This window comes from Plectropomus leopardus, chromosome 14 (assembly GCF_008729295.1).
Source record: "Plectropomus leopardus isolate mb chromosome 14, YSFRI_Pleo_2.0, whole genome shotgun sequence".
NCBI classification, from domain to species: domain Eukaryota; kingdom Metazoa; phylum Chordata; class Actinopteri; order Perciformes; family Serranidae; genus Plectropomus; species Plectropomus leopardus.
Window position 1 is genome coordinate 28,011,748 of NC_056476.1, and position 27,991 is coordinate 28,039,738.

At 37.6% G+C, this 27,991-nt stretch overlaps 3 protein-coding genes across 3 annotated transcripts; all 3 read left to right on the top strand.

Annotated features, from left to right (window-relative positions):
- The first annotated feature begins 4,197 nt into the window (after positions 1-4,197).
- LOC121953837 (complement component C1q receptor) lies at positions 4,198-6,486 on the top strand. Its single transcript, XM_042501077.1, has one exon. The coding sequence runs from the start codon at positions 4,329-4,331 to the stop codon at positions 6,024-6,026; it is 1,698 nt and encodes a 565-aa protein (XP_042357011.1). The 5' UTR covers positions 4,198-4,328; the 3' UTR covers positions 6,027-6,486.
- A 2,893-nt stretch (positions 6,487-9,379) lies between these two features.
- LOC121954062 (complement component C1q receptor) lies at positions 9,380-10,708 on the top strand. Its single transcript, XM_042501383.1, has one exon. It carries the CDS (start codon positions 9,395-9,397, stop codon positions 10,514-10,516), a length of 1,122 nt encoding a protein of 373 aa, XP_042357317.1. The 5' UTR covers positions 9,380-9,394; the 3' UTR covers positions 10,517-10,708.
- Positions 10,709-17,323: 6,615 nt separating this feature from the next.
- On the top strand, positions 17,324-27,741 carry gnmt (glycine N-methyltransferase). Its single transcript, XM_042501117.1, has 6 exons — positions 17,324-17,640; positions 23,019-23,146; positions 23,316-23,429; positions 23,527-23,669; positions 26,606-26,727; positions 27,535-27,741. Exons 1-6 carry the CDS (start codon positions 17,432-17,434, stop codon positions 27,704-27,706), a joined length of 888 nt encoding a protein of 295 aa, XP_042357051.1. The 5' UTR covers positions 17,324-17,431; the 3' UTR covers positions 27,707-27,741.
- The last annotated feature ends 250 nt before the right edge of the window (positions 27,742-27,991 follow it).

The window sequence follows — 27,991 nt, forward strand, 5'->3', positions numbered from 1 at the left end:
AAGTAAAAGTATGGAAAAGCATCTATATTTGATTTCTTTTTCTGCTCATTTATTCACATTTATACATTAATTTCCTATTTAATTTTGTCTCCTGTTTATATCCAAAACTTTTTAGACTATAAACAAAACAGCAACTACTCCACTGTCATAGAGAAAAAAACAACAACATAACATATTGCTATACAATGTAGTAAGTAAAAATATAGCATTAATGCTTAAAACAGCTTTGCCACTTGAGACCAAATGTGTACCTCAGTTTCTAAGGTTGGTAATTCACTGTAAAATCTAACAAGTTGCTTTTACTTTTTTTTAAGTCTGGGAAATTGCCTTGGGATTGCCTTGAAAATGTAACTTATGTTTACTTTATATCTCATTGCAAAATGTATCTGATTGTTAAGTTTACTTAAAATTAAGTTTTATTTACTTTTTTTTTTTAAAAATGACAAGTTTAATTAAACCAAGTTAAAGCAAACTGAGTTACCTAGTTTACTGTGCAATATTCTGTATTCTGCTGGTTGTATGCTATTCAGTCATATTTGTATTTTCTTGAATATGTTAAAATAGGACTTCCAGATCTCCAAACTTTATCACTGGCCAAATGCTCTTCTTCATGACCAAGTTAGGTCAGATGGACTTGGTTGACTGAAATTGCTAACACTTAGAAAGAACAAGGTCATCTCACTTGTCATTTTTAAGATGTAACAACGTAGCAAAAGTTAATACAGCAATTTTTTTTTAGTAAACTCAACAATTAGATATAAAGTAAACATGAATAAAAAAATTAATTTAATTAATTAATTTACTTTTTCAAGGCAATTGGTTTCCGAGATTATTTTAAGTAACTTCAACTTTTGTAGTGTTGAATGTTAACATGAGCTGTCTGGCCTCCTGCAGTAAAAAGAATTGCGATGTAGGCTAAATGTCAATATGCAGCAGACTGCTAGTATGTGAAGTTGTAATGAACCGGTTTAGATATCATTGGCTTTTCGAAGATCTTACCTTGAAGGCTGGAGACAGAAAGAATGAGTGGATCAGCAGGTAGGTGCCGGAGAGGCTTTGTCTCTTATATAATGCCTGTAAACGCCTAAGGCTGCCGGGGCTGCCCAGGTGTACTTTCTTTTTTGTTTAGTGCATCTTGACAACATGTGTTATTTGTCTTTGAACAAAAAGAACCCGCGGTCACCTGCAGAGAGAGAGAGAGAGAGCAAGTGAGACAAAGAGTTTTATTTTACGAGGAAAGATCCTGCAGAGGTTCAGAATTATGGGCTGTTTATGTGTTTATTCTATAGTTATTATCTTTACAGTGGCTGTCAATGATTAGTCAATACACAAAGCTGTCACGTTAACAGTACAAATGTGGTGCCATCTGTTCTCTGCCAGTGTTTACAAAAGGTTTGATGGTGAGATTATGGTCAGCTCCGTCTGTCCTCACATGAACCCTTGATGCCCTGTGATTAAGTATCATTAGCCAATCGGTTAAGATGTAGCCAGCAGCTTATCATTTTTATTTAACAATGACCGACTTCATCGGTACAGAGGCATGAAATCAAGATAGATGCCAATATATCTTTAATCCTGTATATGTCAGACATCATAAAGCCAAATGGAAGGCAGTGAAACCTGTAGCTTAATCATTAACAGTGTAAAGTTAATATCAGTCCGCCAACCGTAAGAAATGATTGTTCATCATGTTTGAACTAGGGTTGCTCGATTATGGCAAAAAAATAATCACGATTATTTAACATGATTACTCATTGGCCTATAGTACATCATGCAGTTATTGAACATTAATGAGTCTCCCCTTTTCTGACATGCCCACTTCCTGCTAGTCCCATGTAGTTTATTGCTGTCATTTGATTTCTAATCAAGACAACCTTGTAAGAATTGCTTTACCTCGTCAATATGGACCTCAAAACCGATTTTTAATGTAGAATAATGGAATTGAAATAATGCGATTAGAAAATGCAGTAGATTTAGAAAATTATTATATTTGTAAAATAAAAACTAGGTAAATTTGCTTAGGTTTTAAAAGGTTAACTATTGAAATTCTGCAATAAATCACAATTAAAAAAAAAAAAAATTCGACCACAGCTCCCCAGTATGGACCAAAGTGGTGACTTGAGTGAAGGACCAACATTGCCATTCTGAGAGCCATGAAAGGCAAACTAGTCTGGAGAGGCTTTTCTTACACATTTGCAGATTACACTTAAACTTTTCAGCTGTGGAAAAAGGCCCTAATAGTTGCAATACAGCAATGCAAAAATAGCCCAGGACAAGGAAAATCCTATGTTCTTTATCATACTTATGTAAAAATAAAGGCGTACTAGAAAGTATCAAACATAAAAGTGCTTGTTATTCAGAGAATTGCCCTCTTGACTGTTTAAGGGTGTACTGTCATGTGTTAACTGATCCCATATTAGTGCCATTATGTGAGTCATGACTGGTGTTTCTTGTTAAATAGCCAGAGCTGATATCCATCTTGTTTGTTTCTGCTGTATGTGTTGACATAACTAACTGTGATAGAATTTGAGTGATTTAACTTTGCGTGGGAATTCCTGAAAAACAGATGTTGGTCTTAACCTGATAGCAGTATTAAATTCAACAGAAATTGAAGAATCTGTCCATGAAGTCTGTCTTTGAAGTAAGTGCCTGTTATTCTACTTCCTGTGATTCTGGTTGGGGGCACTTCCTGTGTTTAAACAAATACAGGAAATGTGTGAATGTCCTTGGCATCCAAAACAGTACATTGGGGCCCCTGAAACACACACAGGTGATACACAACTGAACCTAAATTGACTTTGTTTTGTAGATTTGAGTGTTCAGTTTGGAAATGTGCATTGTAGTTTCTGTAGGCATTAACTGAAAGTAAATATGATGAGTTTATTTATTTATTTTAAAGACAGGTACTTCATTTTGATTATTAAATTGTAATTTGGGTGAGCAGTCATATATTATCCTTTTTTTACTTTGTGTAGTCAGGTATATATACTATTTCCCATTATTCCCACAAGGCAGGTTCAGTACCACCACATTATAAAATCAGTTTGTGCCTTATCTCCCACTAAATTTTGGCACCAAAACAGCAGAAGTTTATCATAAAACGTTATCTTTACTGATGATGATCAAGACACAATAAATACAATCTTTTTTTAAACTATTACACCAGATGGCAAATAAGGTGATATATGTTTGACACTTGGTGGTATATTTCAAGGGGAGACTGGAGGATTTTATGTCTTACGTTTGTCACATATTAACTTCATATAGCCAGCCACTGGCTTGTTTCATGGGTGGTACAGTTGCAGTCAAGAGTTGTAAACGGTGTACATTTGACCCTGACAACATCAAAATGATGTCTGACGTAGTAACAGCAGATTATTGTTTTTTATAATAATTTCAGAAAAGTTTTTTGTGTTCAGTTTAAATGTCCAGTTGCTCAGTTGATTGTGTATTTTGTGGCGTAGCACAGTGGTCATCTGTTCGGAGGACTGGAACAGACAGCACTGCACCAAGCTGACTCTGCTTTGCTCCATGGTTGTCGTGGAGACGAGAGATAGTTGACAATGATGGGATCCAATAAGGTGTCAATTAAAAATGTGATCTGTCACACCCACACAGTCTGGAGAAATGCGGGTAACCTCAAAATGAGCTCTTTTGAACTAGATTTTCTTATAGTCGGTACATTAATTTTCACTCAGATTTTTATAGTTACTTAATGAGACACTCAACTTTGATATAATTCATGCATTCTTACTATTTCCATAGGCTTTGAAGAGGTTTTTGAGTAACTCCATCAAAGCCCAAAATTGTTACAATGGCCTCCAGTCTCCCCTACTATAAACAATAAACTGTTAGTGCGCTGTAGTCTCCATGGCAGCAGCGTGGCAAAGGTCACAGGTTTTTTCAGTCCAACACCCATTGTGCGTCCATCCACAGGATCCATTTATAATGTCAAGTTGTCTGTGAGACTGACCCCTGCATGCTCATGTATTGTAAGGCACCACAATCAAGGGAGTTAGCTTAAATTCCTTTAGCCCACTGGGGCCGGAGACATCTGGAGAAGCAGTCAAAACACTGCGGACCCTGCCATTGTTTTTTTTATTCCACAACGGAACTGGTCAGCGGGGGAGGAAAAAAAGAACCCATAACTGCTGCTAAACATGGTTTCCGTCTTTAGTTTAGGTCCCAAACAGGATGCATGAGCATGACTGTTAGTCTCAGCCCGGCACCACTTGTTTTTGGCTTCGAATGGACAACCACATATTGCTCACATTTCACCCCAAAATCTCCCGGGGACCTTGTGGATATCAGCTTATTTGTTGATCTCTATGGCAATTATGCTGTGGATTTTTCTAGTGCAGCTCATCAACAGCTTTGAGGGTTTATCCGCAGCTCAAGATGAGACGCTGTGCACCTCCGACGCCTGTTACACACTGCATACGGACTTAGTGACCTTTGAGGAGGCCCGGCAGTACTGCTTCCACTACGGAGGTTATCTGATAACGGTGAGAGACATAGAAGAAGAGGATGTTCTGCGCTCTCTTCTTTCACAGATCCAACGTCCACTTAAAGTTTGGATCGGATTAAAATTGAACAGAGGGGACTGTGTGCTGCCAAGAGAGGCTCTTTTTGGGTTTAAGTGGGTATCTGGGGAGGAAGATTCCAGTTACTCCAACTGGGAGAAAGAACCTGACACCACCTGCACGAGAGAGAGATGTGTAGAGGTTAATTACAACTTATCAGGTCAACTGAAGTGGACTGCCGGACCTTGCAAAAGGTCTTCTTTTTATGCATGCAAGTTTTATTTCAAGGGAATGTGCAAACCTTTGGCTCTGCTGGGGCCGGGACAGATAATCTACACGGCGCCTTTCTCTCCAAAGCCACTTAGAAGTGAAATGCAATCATTTCCACTCGCAACGTATGCTACAATTTCATGCAACGACCAAGAGTCTCATGTCTCCCTGTGCAATGACGTGGACAACGTCTATCGTTGGACTGTCCCTGGTCCGTTTTGCAAAGCAGGGAAGCAAAGTTGTGCAATAAACAACGGCGGATGTGAACATTTGTGCCGCCAGCATGCAGATGAGGTTCGATGCCTTTGCAAAGATGGTTACAACCTCGGTGAGGACGGACTAGCTTGCAGGATGAAAGACTTGTGTGGCGCTGACACCTGTGAGCATCAGTGCATAATGAGGGAGTCTGGGTATTACTGCAAATGCCCACATGGGTTCAAACTGGATGCAAACCAGCGTAACTGCTCTGATATTGATGAGTGCAAGTCAAAAGCCTGTGACCATCATTTGTGTGTAAATACACACGGCAGTTACATGTGTGTGTGTAATAGCGGCTACGAAATGGTTGATGGTGCATGCATTGATGTGGACGAGTGTGTGCAGACAAGATGCGAGCACAGCTGCTTGAACAATGTTGGATCTTTCTCTTGTTACTGCAACAAAGGCTTCAGTTTAGCCGAGGATGGCCTCTCATGCGAAGATGTTAACGAATGCGTCAGTAATCCATGTCTGTTCAAATGCATTAATACTGACGGCAGCTTCCTGTGCACCTGCCCGCAAGGCTTCCACATGACAGATTCATCAACCTGCACTCCAGACAACACGGAGACATCATCTGCCTCATCAGACAACCCAGCTGAGGAGGAAACACAAGAAAACGTCACCGAGTCTTTAACCAGAACCACAGTGGAGCTCCAACACCAGTCCCCTCACACCGACGCGCCACTCCCAGCCCTGGTCAATGTCACGCACAGTGATCAGCAGAACAATGCGTCCCTGGTGACAAGTCTGGACAAGACAGTAAACTCCAGGGTGATCATCTGCGTCCTGGGTTCAGTCATCCCTCTGCTGCTGTTGATCGCAGTGAGTCTGGCGATCGCAATATTTCGATGCAGTCGCTCCAAAAAAGAAGCCAAGAAAATGACCACTACGGACGGGTACTGCTGGGTGTCTTCAGGTTTGGATCCGCGTTTAGAGAAACTATACGAGTCCATCTTGACTGATGACCTATGACCTGATGGTGGTGGAGAAGACTGTGTACATGGATTATCATGTTTATTTATGTAAATTTTGTTCTTGCAAACCTCTCAAGGGTATGTGTTGTTTTCATTTTTTTACATATCAAATGACATATCAGAAAAACCATTTAAAAATTGTGACTTTGGCAAGAAGTAGCAACTTTAAATACATGTAGGTGTTGGTGAAAAACAACTGTTATATAGAGGATGTGTAATGAGGGTGACTGGATGTAGAGAAATAAAAGTTTGAACCAGGTGCCAGATGATCCCAGATGACCTTTTGATTTGAGTTTAATCCTTTAAAACCCGGGCAATTTGCCTTGATTTCTTTCAAAATCACAGGAAGAAAGCATTGAGTGATGACAGAAGAAATTCCACAGAAATTAGCCAGCAATTATTCCCGAAAATTACCTGATAATTAGTGTTTCCTTTTTACTTTAGACACATTTCTTTTGCTTAAGAAAATAATCTTCTAAATCTACAAATTTCTTGGAATTAGTGGAACATTTCTTACCAAGTTGCTCATTGCCATTTTCCCCATGTTTTTGAAAGAAATCACACCACTTTGCTCAAAATTCAAAGGTTTAAATACTTGTGAAAGGTGTATGAACGCAGCACAAGAAAAATGAAGTTGTGACAGGTTTCAAAGTGTTAAGAAGGAGAAAGTTGCGTTAGAATGTAATATTGAAAGTAAGCATTTAAATGTTAAGATCAGTCTGCTAATATTGTACTTTGTCATATCGGGCCACATTTTCCTCTTCGCTCAACCTGTGATCAGCTCCTGGATTATTGGTGTCTTCACTGCTTCATCAGATAATCAAACAGTATGTTCACCTCCCAAAACCACACGGCAATAATGAAAGTCTTCAGATCATTTAATCAAGCCTGCTTTATCTGATTTTATATTTAATTTGCTGAATGGAGTTTGCAGATCTGATGCTGGTGTACAAGATGTAATGCGGGGCCATAGTAATGGGGTCAAAATTGGGGGGCACAAATCTGCTGGGGACCCTCTCCCCCAAGAAAAAAATATTCATTTATTCATTCATTGTCTGTAACCACATGTCCTCGTAAGGGTCGTGGGGGGCTGGAGGCTATCCCAGCTTTCATTGAGGCGGGGGACACCCTGAACAGGTCATCAGAGTATCGCAGGGCCAACACATACAGACTTCACACTCACATGCACACCTACAGCAATTTAGATTCACCAATTAACCTGACATGCATGCCTTTGGACTGTAGGAGGAAGCCGGAGACCCTGGAGAGAACCCAGGTAGACATGGGGAGAACATGCAAACTCCGCACAGAAGGGCACCCCAAGGTCTGTACATTGCCCCAACCTGGATTAGAACCCGGGACCCTCTTGCTGTAAGGCGTCAGTGTTAACCACCACACTTTAATTTAAAAAATTAAAACTTAATTAAAAATTCATTTCCTGTTTTATTATAGATCATGAGCAAGTATAGCTGTAAAGTATACTACTATAAATATGCAATAAATAAAAGCTACTACTATTACATTAATTACACATGCAGTGCAGCATAAATGGTTGGCACTTTGTTGTGGCCTCATGTGGGTGATCTGACAGATATAACGAAAGAAGCTCCCTATGTGCTCAGTTAAGACCTGGTACCTTTGACTACTATTGTCTATAAAACTAGGCGGATGTCAGAATCAGAATTCAGAAAAGAATTTGCCATGAAGGTTTTATCTAAAAGGAATTTGATTTGATATTTTGGTGGATACATTATACATATTATAAACATATTGGGGGGGTTCCATTGTTTACACTGACTTGCAGAATCTTGCAGAATATTTGAAAAAAAAATGCAGTTGAGGAATCCTGATTTGTTTTGGTTAAATGAAGTGTTTTTTTTGCCTTAGAAAGATTTATAGAAAGTGTATTTAAATTAAGATTAATAACACAGTATCCAGTATCCATCATGACTTTTTTTTTTTTTTTTTTTAAATTTCCACATATTTTCTTTTTGTGGAACTGTATGTTAGACTAGTCATGTGGCCAGGCGCATGGTAGTGTGGGAAAAGTTGGACTTATATCTAGGTTCCCAATGGTAAGAGAAGCTTCATAAAGCCTGGAATGAGAAGTTTGGTTTTGTTTGTGATTTTTTAATTTCTAGGTATTAAGTGCTGGAAGTAATTGGCTGAATAAATTGGTTGAACTTTGTAAAAAAAAAAAAAAAAAAAAATGCAGCTAGAGACACGAGTGACTGGTCATACTGCTGAATCAACAGTGTACTTTGACCAGTCTTCCCTAAAGAACAGAACATTGGGTCTCTAGAAATTAAGAAAGAAAGAAGAGGAAAGCAAACTAACTTTGAAGAGAAAAAATTCAAAAGGTGGTGTGAGAGAAACATGGATCCAGAGAGGAAGTGAAGGGAGCCCACAGAAGCTGCTTATGCATAGGGCCCAGAATTTCGTGCTACGCCCCCGCCTGTGGCCATCCTTTATGTTTTCCAGTGTCTTGTAAGGCTATACGGGCTTGCCAAATTTTTTTTCAATGACTAAATATCGAGGGGGAGGTGCCCCCTGCATCCCTCCTGAAATCTACATCCATGCATGGTTTCACTAGAACTAGTAGTAATAATAATGACACTCTGTTAAGTTTATTTATGATTATGATACATTTGCATATGATATTCTGGAAAGTGGTGCATGGTTGCCAGTGGTAACCTAGCAAACTATCATTTTTTTGATCATTGGGGGATACTGTATGTGTTTGCCGCAATATACTGTACATTGTGTGTATTATTCCATTAAGTTATTGTTTTTTTTTCTTCCTGCTTTAAAGGCAGTATTACGGTAAAGTGATGTAATTTGCTGAGCTTACCAGACTGATGTACCTGTTTTATTATTTGCCTTTATCCACATTACTGATAATTATTTATCAAAAATCGATGTGTAAATATGTTGTGAAAGCACCATCAGTCAAACCGACGATACTATTGCTGTATTGATATTGAGGTTTTTATAAAAGATATTTTGGGTTTTTTTTCTCCATATCACTCAGTTTTACCTCGCTGTGATGATAAACACGTGCACCAGTGTGTGGGTTAAATGTCCTGTATATTATGTATATGTAAAGTCATGCTTTGACACAAAAGGAAAATAAATAGTTTGTTTTGAATCATGAAAAGCGTTGTGTTCCTGGGTTTGCATGAAGATGATCTCTGCCATCTGCAGCCTTGGAGTCATACTAATGTATGACTTTATCTCACATCCTTCCTGTCTTTAACTTGGTCATTGTGCAGAGGGGCGTTGCTTCCGCAGTTTGTGGCCCCTGGCTCTAAATCCTGCATTAACTCCAGTCTGCCAACATTGTAGGATGATCTACTGCACGACATCATGGCCTGTTCACAACTGATTGCGTTTGTGCCAATGAAGATGATGATTATTTTGATTTTTTCAAGTGTTAAAACTGGATTTGGCGTGCAGCAGGCTGCTGTCTGTAGGCCGTTCTGCACTGGGACTGACTGCATCACTGTAAACCAACACAGAGTGGATTTTCAGTCAGCTGAGGAAGCCTGCCATGACAGCAAAGGAGAGCTGCTGACATTGCAGTCTGAGGAAGATGAGAACACTGTTAAGATTTTAAGTCAAAAATTATTTGGAGACTTCTGGATTGGACTGCGTTTACCAGCTGCCACCTGCAGCAACCTTTCAGCTCCTCTCAGAGGCTATAAGTGGACTTCTACTGGTGTGTACAGCTTTAATCCAGCCTCCAGCACCTGGAAGGAAAGCGTTAAGCTCTGCTCTCCAAGCTGTGTGTCATTTTCAAAGAATCAGAAGTGGACAGAGCGGCTGTGCTCGGACAAAACAGATGGCTATCTGTGCAAAACTAAGCACAAAGATGCATGTCGGGCACAAGCATTGTCAGAGCCAAATGTCATCCAAAGCTCCAAAGGCTGCTCAGGTGAACCCTGTGAGCATACATGCACCGCAGTGAAGGGAGGTTACATATGCTCTTGTTTCAAAGGATATATCCCAGACAGCAAGAGCCCTGAGCGCTGCAAAATACACTGTGCACAAGAGAAATGCCCGGCAGTTTGTGTGAGGCACACTGACTGCTCCTGTCCCGATGGATATCTATTAAATTACACATCTTGTATTGACATTGATGAATGTTCCAGCGAACAATGCGACCACGGGTGTAGAAACACGTTTGGGAGTTTTGTTTGCTCCTGCCGAGAAGGATTTGTACTTAAAAATCAAGTCAAATGTGTCAAAGCGAAGAGCAGCAAAAGTTTGGTTGTCACGACTCCTGTCGTCGTGAGTGTTAACCAAGCAGCTGCCAATAATCACACACTGAGCGGGTCCACCGCGCCTCTCTGGATATGGATTTTGGTTGTTGTGGCTGTGGTCGTGTTTATAGTTGTGATGAGGTTTTATGTTGTTCAGCGTCAGAAGCACAGGGAACTAAACTCCGGTCAGCGCTCTGCTGCTCCCATGGACAATATTGAGTGTTAAAAACAATTCTGATCACTTTTAATGGTTCCTTGAGCTTTCAGAGTTTGGGAGACTTCATCACGTTTATCGTTTATCAGATGGCTGCAGAAAAGTAACTTCTCAGAATAAACCATTTTGAGTATTAGTTTTTACTCTTTGAAACCTGAGGAAAAATGTCTTGATTTCTTTTGCAAATATGGGAAGAAGGCAACAACAAACAAAAGAAGAAATAACTTAAAAATTGTCGAAATTAGAAAAAAAAAAAAGGATAATAAAATGATCTGAAAATTAGATAAAACAGAATAAATAATAAATAATATTAAAATCAAGAAGAAAGGAAAAAATAAAACAAGGCAAATAAAACTTTAAACTGTATAGCAATTCTGTAAAAAAATTAAATATGTAATGATGATAATTCTAAATATTCTTTTACTTAAGCTTCTTCTGTTTACCCCTCGACATTTTTCCTTAGCTTTTTAAAAACAATATTCTAAATCTACTATTTTCTTTCAATTCATTAAACATTTTTTACCACATTGCTCACTCCTTTTTTTTCCCCATGTTTTTGAAGAAGTTCACCAGTTTGCTCAGGTTCAGGTTTCAGGTGTCCCAGATGGAGCTGAGAGCTCATTTCAATATACTGCTTAGTAGTTCTCATTTCATAATCTTAGGGTATATGTTTCATTTATAAAATGCTAACCTGCGAAGTACACATTAAAGAAATACTTCGGACTCAAAAGAACCATTTGTATATCAAATATTCACTGTGTGTTACTTTGACTTTCTGAAGGATATTTTGTTTTTCTCACATGCCTCCAAAAAAGCGAACATATTGAGTTATTGACAAACTCGCACACAAATCGCGCAGCATCATCCAAGTCTCATTCATGCTCAGTATCTCCCAAACACATGGATTTTTGCCAGAACTACATTTTAAAACTGAACTGAAAGTGCTCACTCCAGTTCGATTTATATTTTATTCTGTTTTGAAAATGCTTGTGTTTGGGAAGTACGGATCTTCACTGAATAAATGAGACTTGGTTTACATGGTCTCAGATCAAACAATAAATCAACAAGTTTGTTGTTTTCCATGGAGGCGTGCAAGAAAAACACGGCACAACTAATTACTTTACAAAATCATTCAGTGAGTGAAGTATTTCCTAAAGTAAAATGGTCTGTTAAAAATAAAGTAAAGTGGAGCTGAGCAGAGACAAATCTCACAAAAAAAGGAAAACCTCAGGGAAAGTGCAGCTCCTGAAAATATAAAAGTAAATGTGCAGTGTTCTTTTTCAGCACTGACTTTTTTCATGGAGTGAGAAATGAATTTGTTTGCAAATGCACTGAACTTTTTGTAAAAGATAAGTTTTCAAGTATGCGACTTAAATGGCCCTAAATATGGGATTTCGTGTGATTTCATGTGAAATTTTGCATAAAATCATGAAATCAAAAATGTGACTTCACTCATTTATATCAGCAGGTTCGTTGTTGTCGTCATTCTTGTTCTCATAGTGCCCTCTGCTGCTCTTCTGAACAAACTGCTGAAAAAGGGAAAAACTAGTTACACAAGACAAACACGTGGCCTCATTATTTCCTGAAAAATCATATATATAGTTTTGGGTTTTTTTTTTAAATCAGATGCTGCTATAAAGAACATACAAACTTTTTAAATCTGCATCTTTTTTTGGTAAATTTTCATATTGACATTTTTGTCTAATTTGTCTTTAATTCTTCTTTTTTTTAATTTTTTTTATTTAATTTAAATAAAATCAAGTCCATTTTGGCAACAGCTGCGACCTCCATGTCAAATTTCTGCCTCCTAGTCTAAAATATGTGACCTCCAGAAGCTGGAAATGTTTTATGGACCAACCAGTTATAAACTGTGAGTGCTGAGGATGAGAGCTGATTGACGCAGCTCAAAAAAAAGGGGGGTTCAGGGTCCTGTAGTTCATGTAGGTGTACTGTTATGACTCAGTGGGATATGTAATATCATTTTTTACACCTGTGGGGGTTTTCTTCCTGTGACGTGTCATATTGTCTTCCATAAGACTAATGGCCTATTGCATTATTTCTGTTAGATGTTGTCAGCTGATTTAATTTATCCACTCTATTTCATCAGCCTTACAACTTTAAATGAAAGGTTAGTCCGTCAGCAATAATAATTAGAATAATAATAATAACCTGTATTTGTATAGCATTTTTAAAAATTAAGCCACAAGGTGCTTTACTTAAAAAAAAATGACAGAAACAGAAATTCAAATTAAAAAAGTAAAACAAAACAAAAAAGTTGAACAATTTAGGAGTTACACAACACGAGTAAAAGATTTATATAAAAAATTACATAAATTAAACAATAAGTTAAGAGAATGCCTCCGTACATAAATAGGTCTTAAAAAGTGACTTACAGATGAAAGTGAGTTCAGGCCACAATCCCTGTGAACGTGCATTTTTCAGAGGGATTTTAAAGAGGATAATGGATTGTTTCTGTACAAATCTCACCATAAAGTCAGATGACTATTAAAACTGCACTGCAAAATATTTCTAAACATACTTTCCTGTTGTCCACAATTGGATTCTTAAAACTTGTGATCAGCTTGACAGTTATGATGAATTAGATTTTTTTTGCTTTTTATGATAAATGAAGCATATTGTTGGACAGAATAAAGGGAGTCCATTATACTTTTATTCTAGATGCACATTGTTCAGAATCTTATTTTTTTCTGCATCTGTTTCCTGTTGAATCATCTACCTAAACCTATTGTCAGTACTGACTGAACGAACAGTACCCACTTCCTGTTTTGTACCAGTTGTATGCAAAGGCAGTGTTGATATTTTTGGATGGGTGCTAGTAAGCCCACTGCTGATCCATATGGTTCAGCTGGACTATGACTTTTTTCTTTCAAAGATTCAACACACTGTTTTCATTAGCTTCATGCATTCTGGGACTTCTTGTACTATTATAGGGAGGGAAAAATCTGGAAATAAGAAACAGCTGAAAGGAGCTCAAACCAGGGAGGGGCGGCTAACAGAGAACGAGTGCTCTGCACCTCATGCTTTCAGTCTGTTCTGTGTCTGTTTCCTGTCTCTACCTTTGGGCCGTCTACGATGAGCTGCTCATTGTGCAGTTTTGCAGAGCTACACGAATCATAAATACCAGTTTTAACCTTTTTTCAGCTTTTGCTGTGCATGGAAAAATTATTAGATCTCTCTTCATTTTGATCTGTAGTTCAGTATCACAGCATCATATCTTGTTGCAGTTTCCCACAGCTGCCACTAGATGTTACTATAGAGACATATTTTACTCAGAGCGCCTAACAAACCACTTATTACCAGCGACAACCTATTTAACCCTTAGGGTCAACTTTAATTTTACACACACTTGTATCTCTCCGTGCACAAAATGTAATTTTTACTTTCATTGATTTTTTTTTTAACCTACATCAGTTCTTATCATGAATATGAAACACTCACAGATTTTTTTCCCTTCAATTTTAACCCTTTAAATTCCAGGTTTTGTCATGATGCCACTATGTTTTTAGATACATGCTTATTAGAATTTTAATATTATTATTTTGATTACCACAGCCTGGGATATGTCAATAATTATTATTATTTTTTGTGCAGTGTCAAATACTCACTCATTCTGCTCTGCAACCAAAAAACATATGATTTTCTATTTTCATTGAGTTTATTTATCAGTCCTAATCCTAAACTTCAAAAAATCATTAATTTTCAGAATATTAACCCTGTAAACGCCAGGTTTCTCTCATGATGTCAGTATGTTTTAATAATATTAATTATTTTCAATATAATTTTTGTTTGTTTTTAATCACAGTCTGGGATATGTCAATGATTTGCAGCAACATTGATTGTGACAGCACACCTATTGGAAATTGCATATATTTTCTCAATATGACAAATATGGTTTTAAAAAAAATGATGTCATCAGGTGGAAAATTTTGAAAATGGCAAATTCCAACTCAGAAGCCCAGAATACTCAGAATTAATACCATGCATGTTTTATGCTTTAATGGCTCTAGGACCAAAAATGTCAGTTTGAATGGGCTTCAACTGAGCATTTTTTACACTTAACAGTATGAATGTAACAGTTTTGCTTCCACGGTGTGTTTTACACTTATTGTAGGAGCTGAGCTGGAAAGTCACATATTAAACAAAAATACACAATCTTTCTAAAAATGTATGCCATATTCATGAACACAGCCAAAATTACTCCCAAAATGAAGAATGAAAAGCTTGTAAATTGCAGCCTGCAGTCCCTGAGGGTTAAAATAAGCCACCGCAGAGAAGACACCAATAGTTCCAGAAACAAAGATCAGTTAAATGGTCAACTGGTAAAACTATCAAATGACAGAGAAAATCCTGATTGTAAACATCTGGTTCTCTATCTAAGCAGGAGAGAAACTTTGACCGTCATCTATTGCTGCCTTTATCTCACTGGGTCTTTGCCTGCTTTTTCCTCCTCTCTCCCAGAAAAGAAACACAAGATAAGACTGTTAATGACAGGAATTCCAGTGTGTAATAAGTAAAGAAACACCGTGGCTGTGTGTTGCTTTCACAGACTTTGATCAGGCACACAGGCGCAACACTGAATGAACAAACACCAAAGAAAACATGTAATTGTAGATCAGTGGTGGTGGAAATCTCATACTGTGCTTGGAAAATTGGAACTTTCAAGCATTATGATTTTAGATAAATTAAAACATGATGACAGATATCGAAATGCACAGTCCAAATCAACATATTTCTGCATGCATGAAGTATTAGGACAGGGACACATTTATGGTGTACTGGCTGTGTACAGAAGCAAATAAAAGACAGTTTTTGAATTTTAACAGCTCCTGAATTATAAATATTTACATTTAAATACCACTAAATTCATATCATTACAGTATTTTACTTTAAAAACTAAGTAATTAAGTTATTCTAAATACACCTGTATAAAAATAAAATATGATTATTTTAACTTTTTTTTTTTTTTTATCTGAACTTGACCAGTTGCAATTGGCTGGTTTTCTGTTCTTTTTCTCTTTGACATAATTTCGAATTTTAAATTTAATTTCAAATTGAAGGTTTGATTTTAATTCAAATAATTTAGGTTACCTAGATCTGTTTGTTTTTTTTTAATTCTGACGTTTAAGTTTTTTATCATAATTTTTGAACAATGAAAAACACATTATCATTACCTTTAAGACAATAAGCAGTTATGGCTAATGAATGAATTTTGAAAAATGGAGACAGTTGATTAAATATGACACAAATTCCAGTCATATTTAGATCTAAAAATTCAAGTTGAAGTTAATTTTATAGGGTTTAATTCAGAACACATTAATTCAGATAGAAAGTCGGATACATACCGTTTAAATTTCGATATTCAGTATATTCAGTAGCGGCTTAATTCCAAATACTCATAATGGTTTGTTGTTTCCATAAGGTCAGAAGGTCAATGATGTCTCAGTGTAGAAAGGGTCAGATAAACAGTGAAGGGATTGTAGCTGTTAACGTACAAGTTTTAATAAGACCAAAACACAGTGAAAAAAACCACCTGAAAAAAAAAATGTGAACATGAATGAAATGCAACCTCAGTGATTCAGGACAGGTCATGCATATATATATATATATATATATATTATATATATATATATATATATATATATATATATATATATATATATATATATATATATATATATATAATGTGTATTATATAAGATATTTCTTGAAGTCACTTAACTTAACATGTGTCTGCACACATGTTTGTAACTATAAGTCTGGGCTCCCAGTTTCACCCATTGGACACAGAAAATCAGAATGCATTTGTTGTGAGTACATAAATTATTGACTGCACAGCTATTATTATTAGTTATTATTAGAGGAAGTGGAGTTGTAGGCCACCATGTGACCTTATTCTTCTGTTCTCTTGAAAATAGGTGTGTATGTGATGAACAGAGAACACATTGTAAAGTTGTTGATAAGACTGGGTGGTACAAACCTAACCTGGATGGCACCGGTTGTGGCTGACACAGCCTCAGCTCTGCCAGTTAATACATGGACCTTTTTAAGCTTCATGGGCCAATCACAACAAGAGGAGTTCACTTTTTGAGGAGGGAACAACAAAAAAAAAAAAAAGGAAAAACATTTTGTACAATGTGTATCTGGACACATTTAGGGTGCTTTGTTCCTTTTCTCTACTCTGTATCATGCTTTTTGTTTTTTGTGATATGTTTTTGAGTTCATATACTTACAATAAGTAATATGCACTCTGTGTTTAGACCGTACATGAAGTTATAAGTATAGCATAGATTTGCAAATGAACTGTGAATAATATTTATTATGTAATTTTGTAAAACAAATATTAGATAATTCGGTAGCAGTGTGTCCAGGCTACATGATGAAATAATGAATGATATAATATTTGAGAGATAATGAGGAAGAGAATTTCAATTTTTACACCTGAGTTTAGCCTCACAGGCAACACCTTTCCTTAGTCAGTGAATTAATTCTGCTTTACTATGCAGCCCGGCTAATCTCAAACCTGAGCCTAACCTTAACATCTGTCAACCAAAGTATCCGAATAACCCAGTTGTGCGTTATTTTATAATGAAGCAAATGTGTAAATGATCCTGAGAGGCCATTTTAGGCCACGAAATGCATCAAACCTAACGTGAGGGGCGTCTGCAAACGTAAACACGGAAGTGGGGGCCGTCTCGCGCTTCGCCCTATCACAAAGTAGGCGTCAGTTCATACAACAGTGTTATTGGGTTAAAGTTTGCCCCCCCTCCCCTCGTTGTCATACAAGTAATAACAACTTAAGCTAGCATGTGGACAGAGTACTTGTTAGACAAGTAGCTCGTTTACGCCACGAACGTTAAACGTTGTCACTTTGCAGAGTTAGCTATCAGAAAACAGCCAAGCAGCAGCATGTCGGCCGACGGCGTGTTTAGGACCCGCTCTCTTGGTGTGGCCGCCGAGGGTCTTCCTGACCAGTACGCCGACGGCAAAGCAGCCAAAGTCTGGGAGTTGTACATCGGAGACACGCAGAGTAGGACGCAGGAGTACAAAAGCTGGGTGGTGTCTTTGCTGAAAGAGCACGGTGTGCGGAGGGTGCTGGACGTAGCCTGCGGAACAGGGTAATGTCAGGCCGACTCAGCAGTTTCACACGCTGCTTTCAGAGGGGGTTCGGTTTGGGCTGGTGTGGCAGTGAACACGTCACCAAACTCTATGAAAAATGCGTTCAATTTAATATTTACCCTTATATATCAGCAAATGTAACGCGCCCAGTCCAAACTTTTTTACATTTTCTTTATTTTCACCACCCAGTTTTTAATTCGGCTTTAGTTTTTTCTTTTTGTTTTGTTTTTTTAAGTCGAGGCTAAATTATTTACAAGACCTGTGTTACCAAACTCCATTAAAAATGTGGTCAGTTTAAACTTAACCCTTAAGTATCTGCAAAACCAACATCCCTAGTGCAAACTTTTAGACATTTTCTATATTTGCACAACCCAGTCGTCAGTCCGGCATTAGTTCTGTTTAGCATGTCTACATTGTTTAAATAGAATTAATCTAGCGACCCTATTTTTATTTGCAGCGTCTGTGATAAATTATGTTTGAAAACGTTGCAATGCCAAAACATGCAGAGTTGTCTGTTAAGTGTATGCCGAATTGAAAACTAAACCCTTTTATTAAAACATGTGCAGTCGTGTTAAAAAAGTTATGCAACATGCTGATCAAAACTGGGCTCCCATAATCGCCCAACAGGTTTGTGAATGGGTGTGAACATGCTTGAAGTACAGACTGATTATACAGTGTATGTAAGATGTGAATTTTGCCACGTGTAATTTTGGGCATATCTTTTTTCTTTTTTTTTTTTTCTTGTTTTTTTTTTCTTGTGCTTGGAAGAGCCACAGAAGAATAAAAAAATGAATTAAAGATGTAATTTCAGGTTCAGATCACTCACTATTTAAAAGTATTAGAATGCCTATTTTGCTCAGCAATGAATAAGCTAGACTGATTTTTTATAGATAATCAAGTTCACTTGACTTTCCTGGAATTTCAGATGGCTGACCCTTTTACTCCAGACAAAATCCGGATTAGGCGAGAGGGTGATGAATGAAAGTGCAGAGTTGCACCAGCCTCAGTGCTGGTTGCTGCCTCAGGCTGCAGTAGAGAGCTGGTACCATGAGCTGAGCCAGAAGTGTTTTTATGTTTCAACTAAGAGGGCTTATAAGACTTAATCAAAGGCCTCAAGATAAAAGTGTTATTGTGCAGCTCGTATACATTTTTTGCTTTTTACATTTTTACAGGTTACCCAAATTTGAAGCACATTTAAATCCACATGGGGCTAGTAAATGTGGGATGTACTGTTTTGTTTGTTAAAGGGATACTTCACACCCCCAGATGATAAATAGTAATTCAGTTACTCACCCTGTGTTATTGCGAAATCATGATGAAAACTTTTTTTCAGTCACACACCTGCTCTGTTTTATGCAAAAATGTTAGTAATAGTAATGATTTAGCAAAAATGACCTGATAAATGAGACTTGGAAAATTCTGCATGAGGTGTGTGAGAGTTTGTAAAAAGATGTTTTGATGTTGTTTTGCTGATGTTCCCCATTCATTTCGATCTTCGGATTCTTCATTCACTGTGCGAGAAAAACAAAGATTTGATCCAGAGTTCAATGTAATGGGGTGAATAATTCAAAAAATATACGGAGGGTAAAGGTACAAGGTAGATTTATTAGCTTTAGTAGTTTTAAAAAATGAAATAAAAATCTGTCCTTAATTCTGCTACATCTTTTGGAGTGGAAGGAAGAACTTCAGGATTCTCACTGCCTGGGTAACGATGCTGTGAAGTATTCCTTTAAAGTAAAGGCTAGCTGCTGAATGTGCGTGAATGTGAGAGATAGCAGATGGAGGGTTCAGTGGTGGATGAGCTGGTTCTGGGTTGTTGCAGGGAGTTTTGACTGGTTTCATGTAATCTGTTCACCTCTGCTGATAGTGTATCTGTGACCTGGAACAACAGCAAGGCCACTGGCTCAACTCAGACAACAAGACAACATACTTTAACCTGTTCGTGTTAGCCCCTCAATTCACTTCAATTGGCCTCTCTGTCTGGGAGTAATTGTGCATCGGGTGCAATATTATCATTTATTTAATCATTTTATGACATGTTCAATATGCATTCAGTGAGGGTTGAGGAAATGTGTCTCTTTTTAACCCTGAAGGCCCACTTTAATATCACACACTTGTATTGATCTGCACGCAGAATGCATCTTTCAAAATCAAGCTTTGAAAAATGTTATACATTTACATTATTTTCTACTATGTAGAGGTAATTTTCTAAACAATATCAGTCCTAATCATAAATATCAAATATTTAAAAATTTTTTGAATTTTAACCCTTTAAATGCCAGGTTTTTGTGATGAATCCACTATGTTTAAAAGAACGCACAAGAAATGAATTATTTTCAATACACTACATGCAAAGGAGATTTTTTTTGTTCTTAATCATCACAGCCTGGGATATGTCAATGATTTGCAGCAACACTGATTGTGACAGTGAACCTAGTGAAAATTGCTTGTATTTTCTCCATATAACAACTATGGTAAAAATGACGGCATCAGGTGGAAAATAGTAAAAATGACAAATTTCAAGGCAAAAGCCCAGAATGATACCCAGAAGTAATGCAAGTCATGTTTTTTATGCTTTGATGACTATGGGATCAAAAATTACAGTTTGAATGGGTTTCAATGATGCATTTTTTGTACTTAACAGTATGAATGTAACAATTTAGTTTCCACAGTGTATTTTAGACTTATTGTAGAAGCTGAGCTGGAAATTCCATGATTAAACAGCAATGCACAATCATGCTAAAATTTGTGCCATATGCATGAACACAGCCAGAATTATAAAAAAAAAAAAAATGAAGAATGAAAAGCACTTAAAATGCACCAAATAGTCCCTAAGGGTTAATCACCAAGAAAACCCCTCTATTTGGCTGATTAATAATACAGAGCTGATAATCTTCATCATAATGCCCTCCAGTTTTCATTTCTCACATGGCTTCTGGGATCCAGTATGGAAATCAGCATGAACACACTCTGACCCCATTCAGTAGTAGAAGTGTGTCTTAGCGGCACAACCAAACGGGGTGATGTAAACACACTCAGTGGAATGAGGTTACACATGGCCTCACTATTTTTGGCTGTCTGTGATGCAAGGCTATCCAGTTGTTCTGCCTTCAAATTTAGCAGCAACTTATGTAAGAGCAGAAGAAGCTGCAGATTATGCTTTTAATTTAAGGATATGACCCACAGTGGGGTTTTTTATTTGCTTTTTTTTTTGTTTGGCCTTGGGCCTGTTGTGTAATTGCAATTGAATCAAAGTTTGTGAAAATGTTCCCTATTCTCAAGTACGAGGTAGAACTTTGGGGTATTATTATGTAGTTGTACTCTGCATTCTTACTATTGGTTTGTTTGTCTCACTGTATTCATACTCTTGTTTTTTTTCTAGTTCTATACTGTTATATTTATCACCAGTTGTTGATAATGGCTGGAGTTTTTTTCAGGTCATTGTGCAATGAGCCTCACTCCTTGTCACTGTTTTGCCTTTTCTTTAACTTATCCTTAGCAAGGACTGAGAGTCAATTTGATTTTGTCATTTAATTTTTCCACAGCTCTTGCACATTGTTTAACATTAACTCACAACTAGTTACTCTTTGGAAAGAGTTCCACTCATACAAGAGACTTCAGGGCAAGACGAGTCCAGACAAAACTCAACAGCCGCTTAAACCAGACTGTGTTTTGACCTGGGTTTATGTTCTGCCAGGTTTTGTAAGCAAAAAAAGATATTATCAAATAAATCAACCATCTCTTTGCAAAACCATTGCTGAACATTTCAGATATGTGTCTCACTTTGCTGTTGTGCACAGTAGAGTGTGTTATTAGCAGTAGAGCTGAACCTTACTCAGATTTTTTTTTCAGTTGAATCAGATTTGCTGTTGAATTGAAATATTCAGCTACTACTTCTAGGTGCTATATCGTTGCCAAATGTACTTACTTGTTTCTTGAAGAAGATATGCTTCTCATATGAGCAGCTTCTTCAGTTCTGAAGAGGTCACTCATCCAAGTTGCTTCTTCAGCTCTCAACTTTCAGTTTAGAACTGAAGAAGCCGCTCTGATAAGAAATATCTTCAAGAAACTCAAGCAAGTCCAGTTGCCTATGATAAAGGACTTAGAATTACCATGACCTCGATGACTCAGAATCTTCATCAACAAATTTGACTATTAGTTCATTTTGTCCATATAGAGTTTCAGAGTTTAAACCATAGACTGCATATTAAGATGGACAACATGTCCCCAGTTACCCCCGCTGAAGCTAAAATGAAGCTAAACTATCCCGGATACGGCTGTTGCTATCTTGCGCTGGTGACATCATTCAGAGCAGGAGTCTGCAGTCTGGATATCTGCGGAGGAGGTCCCCCCAAAAGCCCATCCAACCAGAACTGAATAACTCATTAAAACCAAGCTTATCATGAAACGATTACTTGAAGAAACATCAGGATGATGAGAACTATCTTACTTCTAAGCAGAAGGAAGACGATAACGTTACCTTGAAGGCAGAACTGTAAAAGTCTTTCCTCCTCTGGGAAGCTTCCTTTGATTCACTCAGACTCAATGTGGTTCTGTGTCAGCAGCTGCCTGTACCGAAGAGAAACGTAAAAGCAAAGAGCGCTAACTCTGCAGCTAAATCAGAATGTCCCCAGATGGACACTGCATACCGATTGACTGATAACAAACAAAAAAGGCAACTGCTCAACATGAAAAACTCTGCAACTGATGATTTGAATCTCCAGATTTCAGGAGGCAGCCTTAATTAGCAGAGCCAAAGACTGTATAACATAATGGACGTAAGCGCTGTGACATCGGCCTTTGAGTTACAGAGTTGTGTTTTAAAACAAGTTTTGCATTTAAGACATTGCCATCCTTTTTTTAAAATATTTTTTTATTAACCATAAGTGATCATATTTGGACAACAGCGTGGAGATATTTCTAATGCTACTACTACGCTTGTTGCTAGTTACCATGTTGTGTTTACGGCTATGGTGAACTATGGCAGTGCTATTTTTACATTACCTTACCAATGTTTTTGAGTTTGTAGCAACTTGTCAATGGACGTTACCCTCCTGCACTATTAAGCAGACTAGTCCTTAATTCAGCCTCAGTCTTAATAACATTTGCAGTTGTCATTAATGTTGAAATTAACGACCAAAGCTGTTATTTTGTAACATGTTTATTTCTGCTGTAAAGTTGAACATTTTAACATAAAGGTCAGGAGACTGACTTGCTTCTGGAGTGTCCAGTTTTGTGCTGCAGTTATTAGAGATGCTGTGTTGGCTTCGTTTTTCATCCCCAGAGGTTACTGCTTGAGCAGAGCTTTTGAGGTCATTCTGTTGATATATATAGAACACTTATTTACAGAGCATACATGTTCTCTGTTTTTTTTTAGAGTTGACTCCATTATGTTGGTGGAGGAGGGCTTTAATATGACAAGCGTGGATGCCAGTGACAAAATGCTCAAGTATGCTCTGAAGTCAAGGTGGGAGAGGAGAAAAGAAACAGCTTTTGACCAGTGGGGTATGGCATTTTTCATTTTATTCACATTTGATTGTCATGTTTGACTGTTGAAAACACTTGAACATTACATAAACCAGTCTTTATTGAATAAATTAGCATCTGATGGCATTCTCATGTTTTCTCTCTTAATGTTTTCCTCTCTGTCCATTCTCTTCCCTCTGATTCTCAGTGATTGAAGAGGCCAACTGGTTGACGTTACCAGAGGATATTCAGAAACCAGGAGCTGGCTTCGATGCTGTTATCTGCCTCGGCAACTCATTTGCCCACTTACCAGACTTTAAAGGTATGCGAGAGATAAAGTGACAGCAATTATCATAAATAACGAAAGAACATTAAGTTAACAGGGTATCATCATGTTAGTGATGTTTTAATGCTCTCAGGGGACCAGAGTGACCAAAAGCTGGCCCTTCAGAACATTGCCAGCATGGTCAGACCAGGTGGGATCCTCATCATCGACCACCGTAACTACGACTACATCCTGGAAACCGGGCGGGCGCCACAAGGCAAAAATATCTATTATAAGGTATGAAACATAATGGAGTTAGTGGGTATAAACTATTATGTAGATGTATCAATTTGTATCAGAATTTCTGCTTGGTCCGGCAGCTGGGCAATGCTCGATTCAACTCTATCCAAAATGCCGGCAAACTTTCACAAGTCACAAACTTTCTCATGTTACAGCTAAAGAGTACACAAAAATATGAAAACATTAGAGGTGAGAAACAGGCAGTGCAGTAATACAGTCTTAATTCATATTTGATCAGACCTGCTTAGTTTGACAGTTTGAAGGGTTTTTGCAAGCAGTAATTGACATTAATGACAGCTGCGTTAGAGGCTCCACAGCAACTGCAGACACAATGCAGTGGCACAGAGGAGGAGTAACTTTACACTGTAAGGCTCTGAGAAAACATTTTCTTCTCTCTTTTGCTTAGAAGTGGTGAATTTACAGCTCACAGCAACTTAATATGACAATGTCTCTGGCTTTTGTTTGATATCTAGTGTAAGCAAAAAATGTTGCACATTTGCAGATCTGTGGTTAGTGCAATGTCACTGTCACACTGAATGACCCGCTGAGCTTGTTCAAACTTTATATGGAAAAAAGAATCACGGAATATTCATCTTGAACAGCAGAATCTGATTCGACTGGCATAATTCTGAAGGGTGTGCAACTCAAAGCAAAACTGACGTCTGACAACAGCCGATGGGTTCCACGATCGTATTCCAATTTTCTGAAACATATTTTGGTCTATGTTTAGCTGTAAAATAAGAAAGTTTGTGACTTGGCTGCCATTATAGATACAGTTAAACGAGAATACCAAGCACTGCCCACCAACTTTCGGACCAAATTTCTCATTTTACAGCTAAACAGTACATTTAAATATGTTTCTTAAACCATTTGAGGCAGAAAATAGGCAATGCAGTAACAGAATCTTGATTCATAATTGCTCTATCGTTAGCGCATTTAGCTTGTTTACTATATTACATGAATGTTGCTGTCACATTGAATGTCCCGCTGAGCCCGTTCAAACTTTTAAACTTTATATGGAAAAAAAATGAATTGTGGAATATTCATATTGAACAGCAGAATCTAATTTGACTGGCGTAATTCTGAGTCGGGTACAAAGCAAAGTTAACGTCCAACAATAGCCGATGGGTTCCAAGATCATATTACGGTTAAAATATTTTTGTGTACTGTTTAGCTATAAAATAAGAAAATTTGTGACCTGGCTGCGGTTAAACAGTACATTAAGATATGTTTCTGAAAACATTTGAGGCAAAAAATAGGCAATGCAGTAACAGAATCTTAATTCATATTTGATCAGTGCTGCCTAGTTTGACTGCAGTTCATGGAGCGATTGACATGATTGTCAACTGTGTTAAAGACACCTGGCACTATATTCTAGCAAATGTCAGTAGAGGCAGAAGGAGGGACATGACTTTATTCACAGATTATCTTTCTAATGTAGTTCTTTCTTCATATAGTGACACTTTCATGAAATATGACAGAGTCGTTTTCATAAAAGTTACCAACTGTGTCTTTAATACTTGGTAGCCGTACTTCTGGTTTGGTCTCACTCTCCAACAAACAGAGTCTGCGTTTGTTGGTGGGAAGCCAGAGGGGGATCACGATCAAAGGGAGTGGATCCCTCTCAGGAAAGCGAAAGAGAAGAGAGAAGAGAAAGAGAATTAGTCTGATGTGTTTCAGAAATCACGTGGCTGCTTACATTCTCCTCAGGCCGCCAGTGTCAACAATATTACACAGAAACTGAAACTGAAGAAAAGCCAAAGGGCAATGGTTTATTTCAATGTATTACAGGTTATATAAAAAGCAAATTAATGCGTGTAGTTAAAAAAAAAAAAAGTTTACATAGTGCTTTTGGCTTTGGAGTCCTGGTTCTGTAATAGTCCATTGTAAAATGCCAAGAATCCACTGGTGCAGTTTTGCCAAAAGTGTGAACATTTTTGTGTTTTTTCCTAACCATTTGACCATGTAGGTTTTCATATTTTATTCACTTCTATTTGAGCCAGACAGTCAAATGAACAAGCTAGTTTTTGAAATGATTCCCAAAGAAAAGTGAAATGCATTACGAGCTCATAAGAGACGACTTAAAGATGTCAACGGAGACCAAAGACATCAGCCTGACGGTAAATAAGAGTTCTGCTCTATCTGACTCTTTATTGCTCCATGAAGAGGAGTCAGACAGACAGTATTGTTTATGAATGGTTTATTTACACCATCCCTAGCAGCAGCTGAGTTTAAGACCTAAATCTCTATCCAGAGCCTGCCGGATATTGTGAGATTTTAAATGAAAGTGGCCCCAGAGAAACAGAAGGAAATGTGGATGGAACTGTGTTTTAAGACTGTTTTTATCAGGTGATGTCAGGAGAACTGAGGAAGTATCCATTTGGGATTGGAAAGAAGGAAAAATATTTCAAGTTTGTACACTTAAAATAATGTGTAGCATCAACTTTGTAGCAAAAATGCACATTTATTTGTACAGAGCATGGTACCGTGACAGCATACATTTGGGTTCAGTTAAATAACCCATTGTGCAATTTATTATCCATCTTAGCCGAAAGATATGATGTGGAAATATAAAGATAAAACAGCAGGCGCCAAAAACAACCAGCCATATTTGATTTATTTTTCTCAAAACAAGTTCCATATTCTTTAATCCAGCCAGAGAATGAACAAACCAGCTGGAAGGCCTAAATGGAAATACTAAATCAACAGTCTTGTGCTCGAGTGAAATCCACTTCTGATACCTCTGTAATCCCAGAGTCTGCTCTCGTGGTCCAACTCTGTACTCCATAACAGCAAGAGCTACTACCTCCTGCCTCTCTTCAGTCACTGCTGACACTGGTCACCACTGTAGAAGAGATGAAAGGTTGTGATAAGTATTTTGAATCCTAACCCTCATCAACACAGCTCATAAGTGTGTGTGTGTTTTGGTGCAGAGTGATCTAACTCAGGACATCTCCACCTCGGTGCTGTGGGTCAACAACAAGCCTCATATGATCACCCTGGACTACACCATCCAGGTGCCCAAGGCTGCCATCAACAATCTTCCTGAAGTCAGGTCGGTCAGCACTCTGCAACACTGACAGCACCATTATATGAGAAAAAAAGCCTCTTTTATGGAATGAATATAATACTTATATATATTAATATGTCATTTTCTGTTTGTTTATTTCAATATAAAATGTACTTGGTAATCAATTTAGCCATTGCTAATTGGATACAATTACCAGAATTGAATGTCAATTTTTTGGGGAATTCAGCAAATTAAATATGTAATAAAAAACAAGCATTTCATCACATTGATGCAAAAATCATGTCATACACCCAGAGATGTTGAGGAATTCTAAAGAAATTGTTAAAGTCCTCTCGCTAAACAACAATAACGTTTGTTTTTTTGTTTTTAAACTTTTTCTTTTTTCTCTAGTTTGGTTGGAATAAATCCTCAATTTACCAAGTTAGATGTAAAAAATCATGCCGTTACTCCCCACGGTGGTGCTGTATTTTTTAGCTTAGCTGCCTGTTCCAATAAATAGTATTCAAAAACCTTTTTATACACAGGATTTTTAAATATCCTGGTGTACTGTTATACCATGATACCACCCAAGCCTATGTGTGTGTGGTGTGTGTGTTTGTATATCTCTCTCGCTGTCTTTCTCTCTCTCCATATATATATATATATATATATATATATAGATAGATAGATAGATATATGTATATATTCTCTAGTGTAAAAGGAACATGTTATCTCATATCCACTTGCATAAGTTACTTTTTTCAGTCAAGGTCGACACTACACATTAGGAGGTAACTTTTTAAGAGTGGTTGGAGAAACTAACGTGTGCACGCTTTTGTTTGTCTCCCGCAGTAAATTTCGTCTGTCCTACTACCCTCACCGTCTGGAGAGCTTCAAAGGTTTACTGAACGACGCCTTCAACAGCAAAATGGAGCACAGCGTCTACGGAGATTTCAAGACATACATCCCAGGCCAGGCCCAGGCCCCGTGCTACTTCATCCATGTCTGTAAGAAGACAGCCTGAGAGTCCTACCGACCAACAAGCTGCACACACACACACACACGCACACACTTACACTCACAGAAATTGATAAGACAATAATAGCAGTCGGTTCTCTTTAAGTCCCAACATGCTCCTACTGTCCTTCAGATTTGGCCAAAATTATATCTAAATGTATGTTTGTTTGTTTTATATTTCATCTCAGATATGTGTAGAAAAATAGATAATAATAATTTTTAAAAAGACAGAAAGAAGCATATTAGCACTTAAATCCACCTGATAAATTGTCCAGTGTTCATACAGTAGCGG

Excerpts from the sequence above, each read along its gene's own strand:
- LOC121953837 (XM_042501077.1), top strand. The coding sequence starts at position 4,329 with ATGGCAATTATGCTGTGGATTTTTCTAGTGCAGCTCATCAACAGCTTT.
- LOC121954062 (XM_042501383.1), top strand. The coding sequence starts at position 9,395 with ATGGCCTGTTCACAACTGATTGCGTTTGTGCCAATGAAGATGATGATT.
- gnmt (XM_042501117.1), top strand. The coding sequence starts at position 17,432 with ATGTCGGCCGACGGCGTGTTTAGGACCCGCTCTCTTGGTGTGGCCGCC. Across the intron at positions 17,641-23,018 it reads GACGTAGCCTGCGGAACAGG|AGTTGACTCCATTATGTTGG; the intron begins GTAATGTCAGGC and ends GTTTTTTTTTAG. Across the intron at positions 23,670-26,605 it reads GCAAAAATATCTATTATAAG|AGTGATCTAACTCAGGACAT; the intron begins GTATGAAACATA and ends GTTTTGGTGCAG.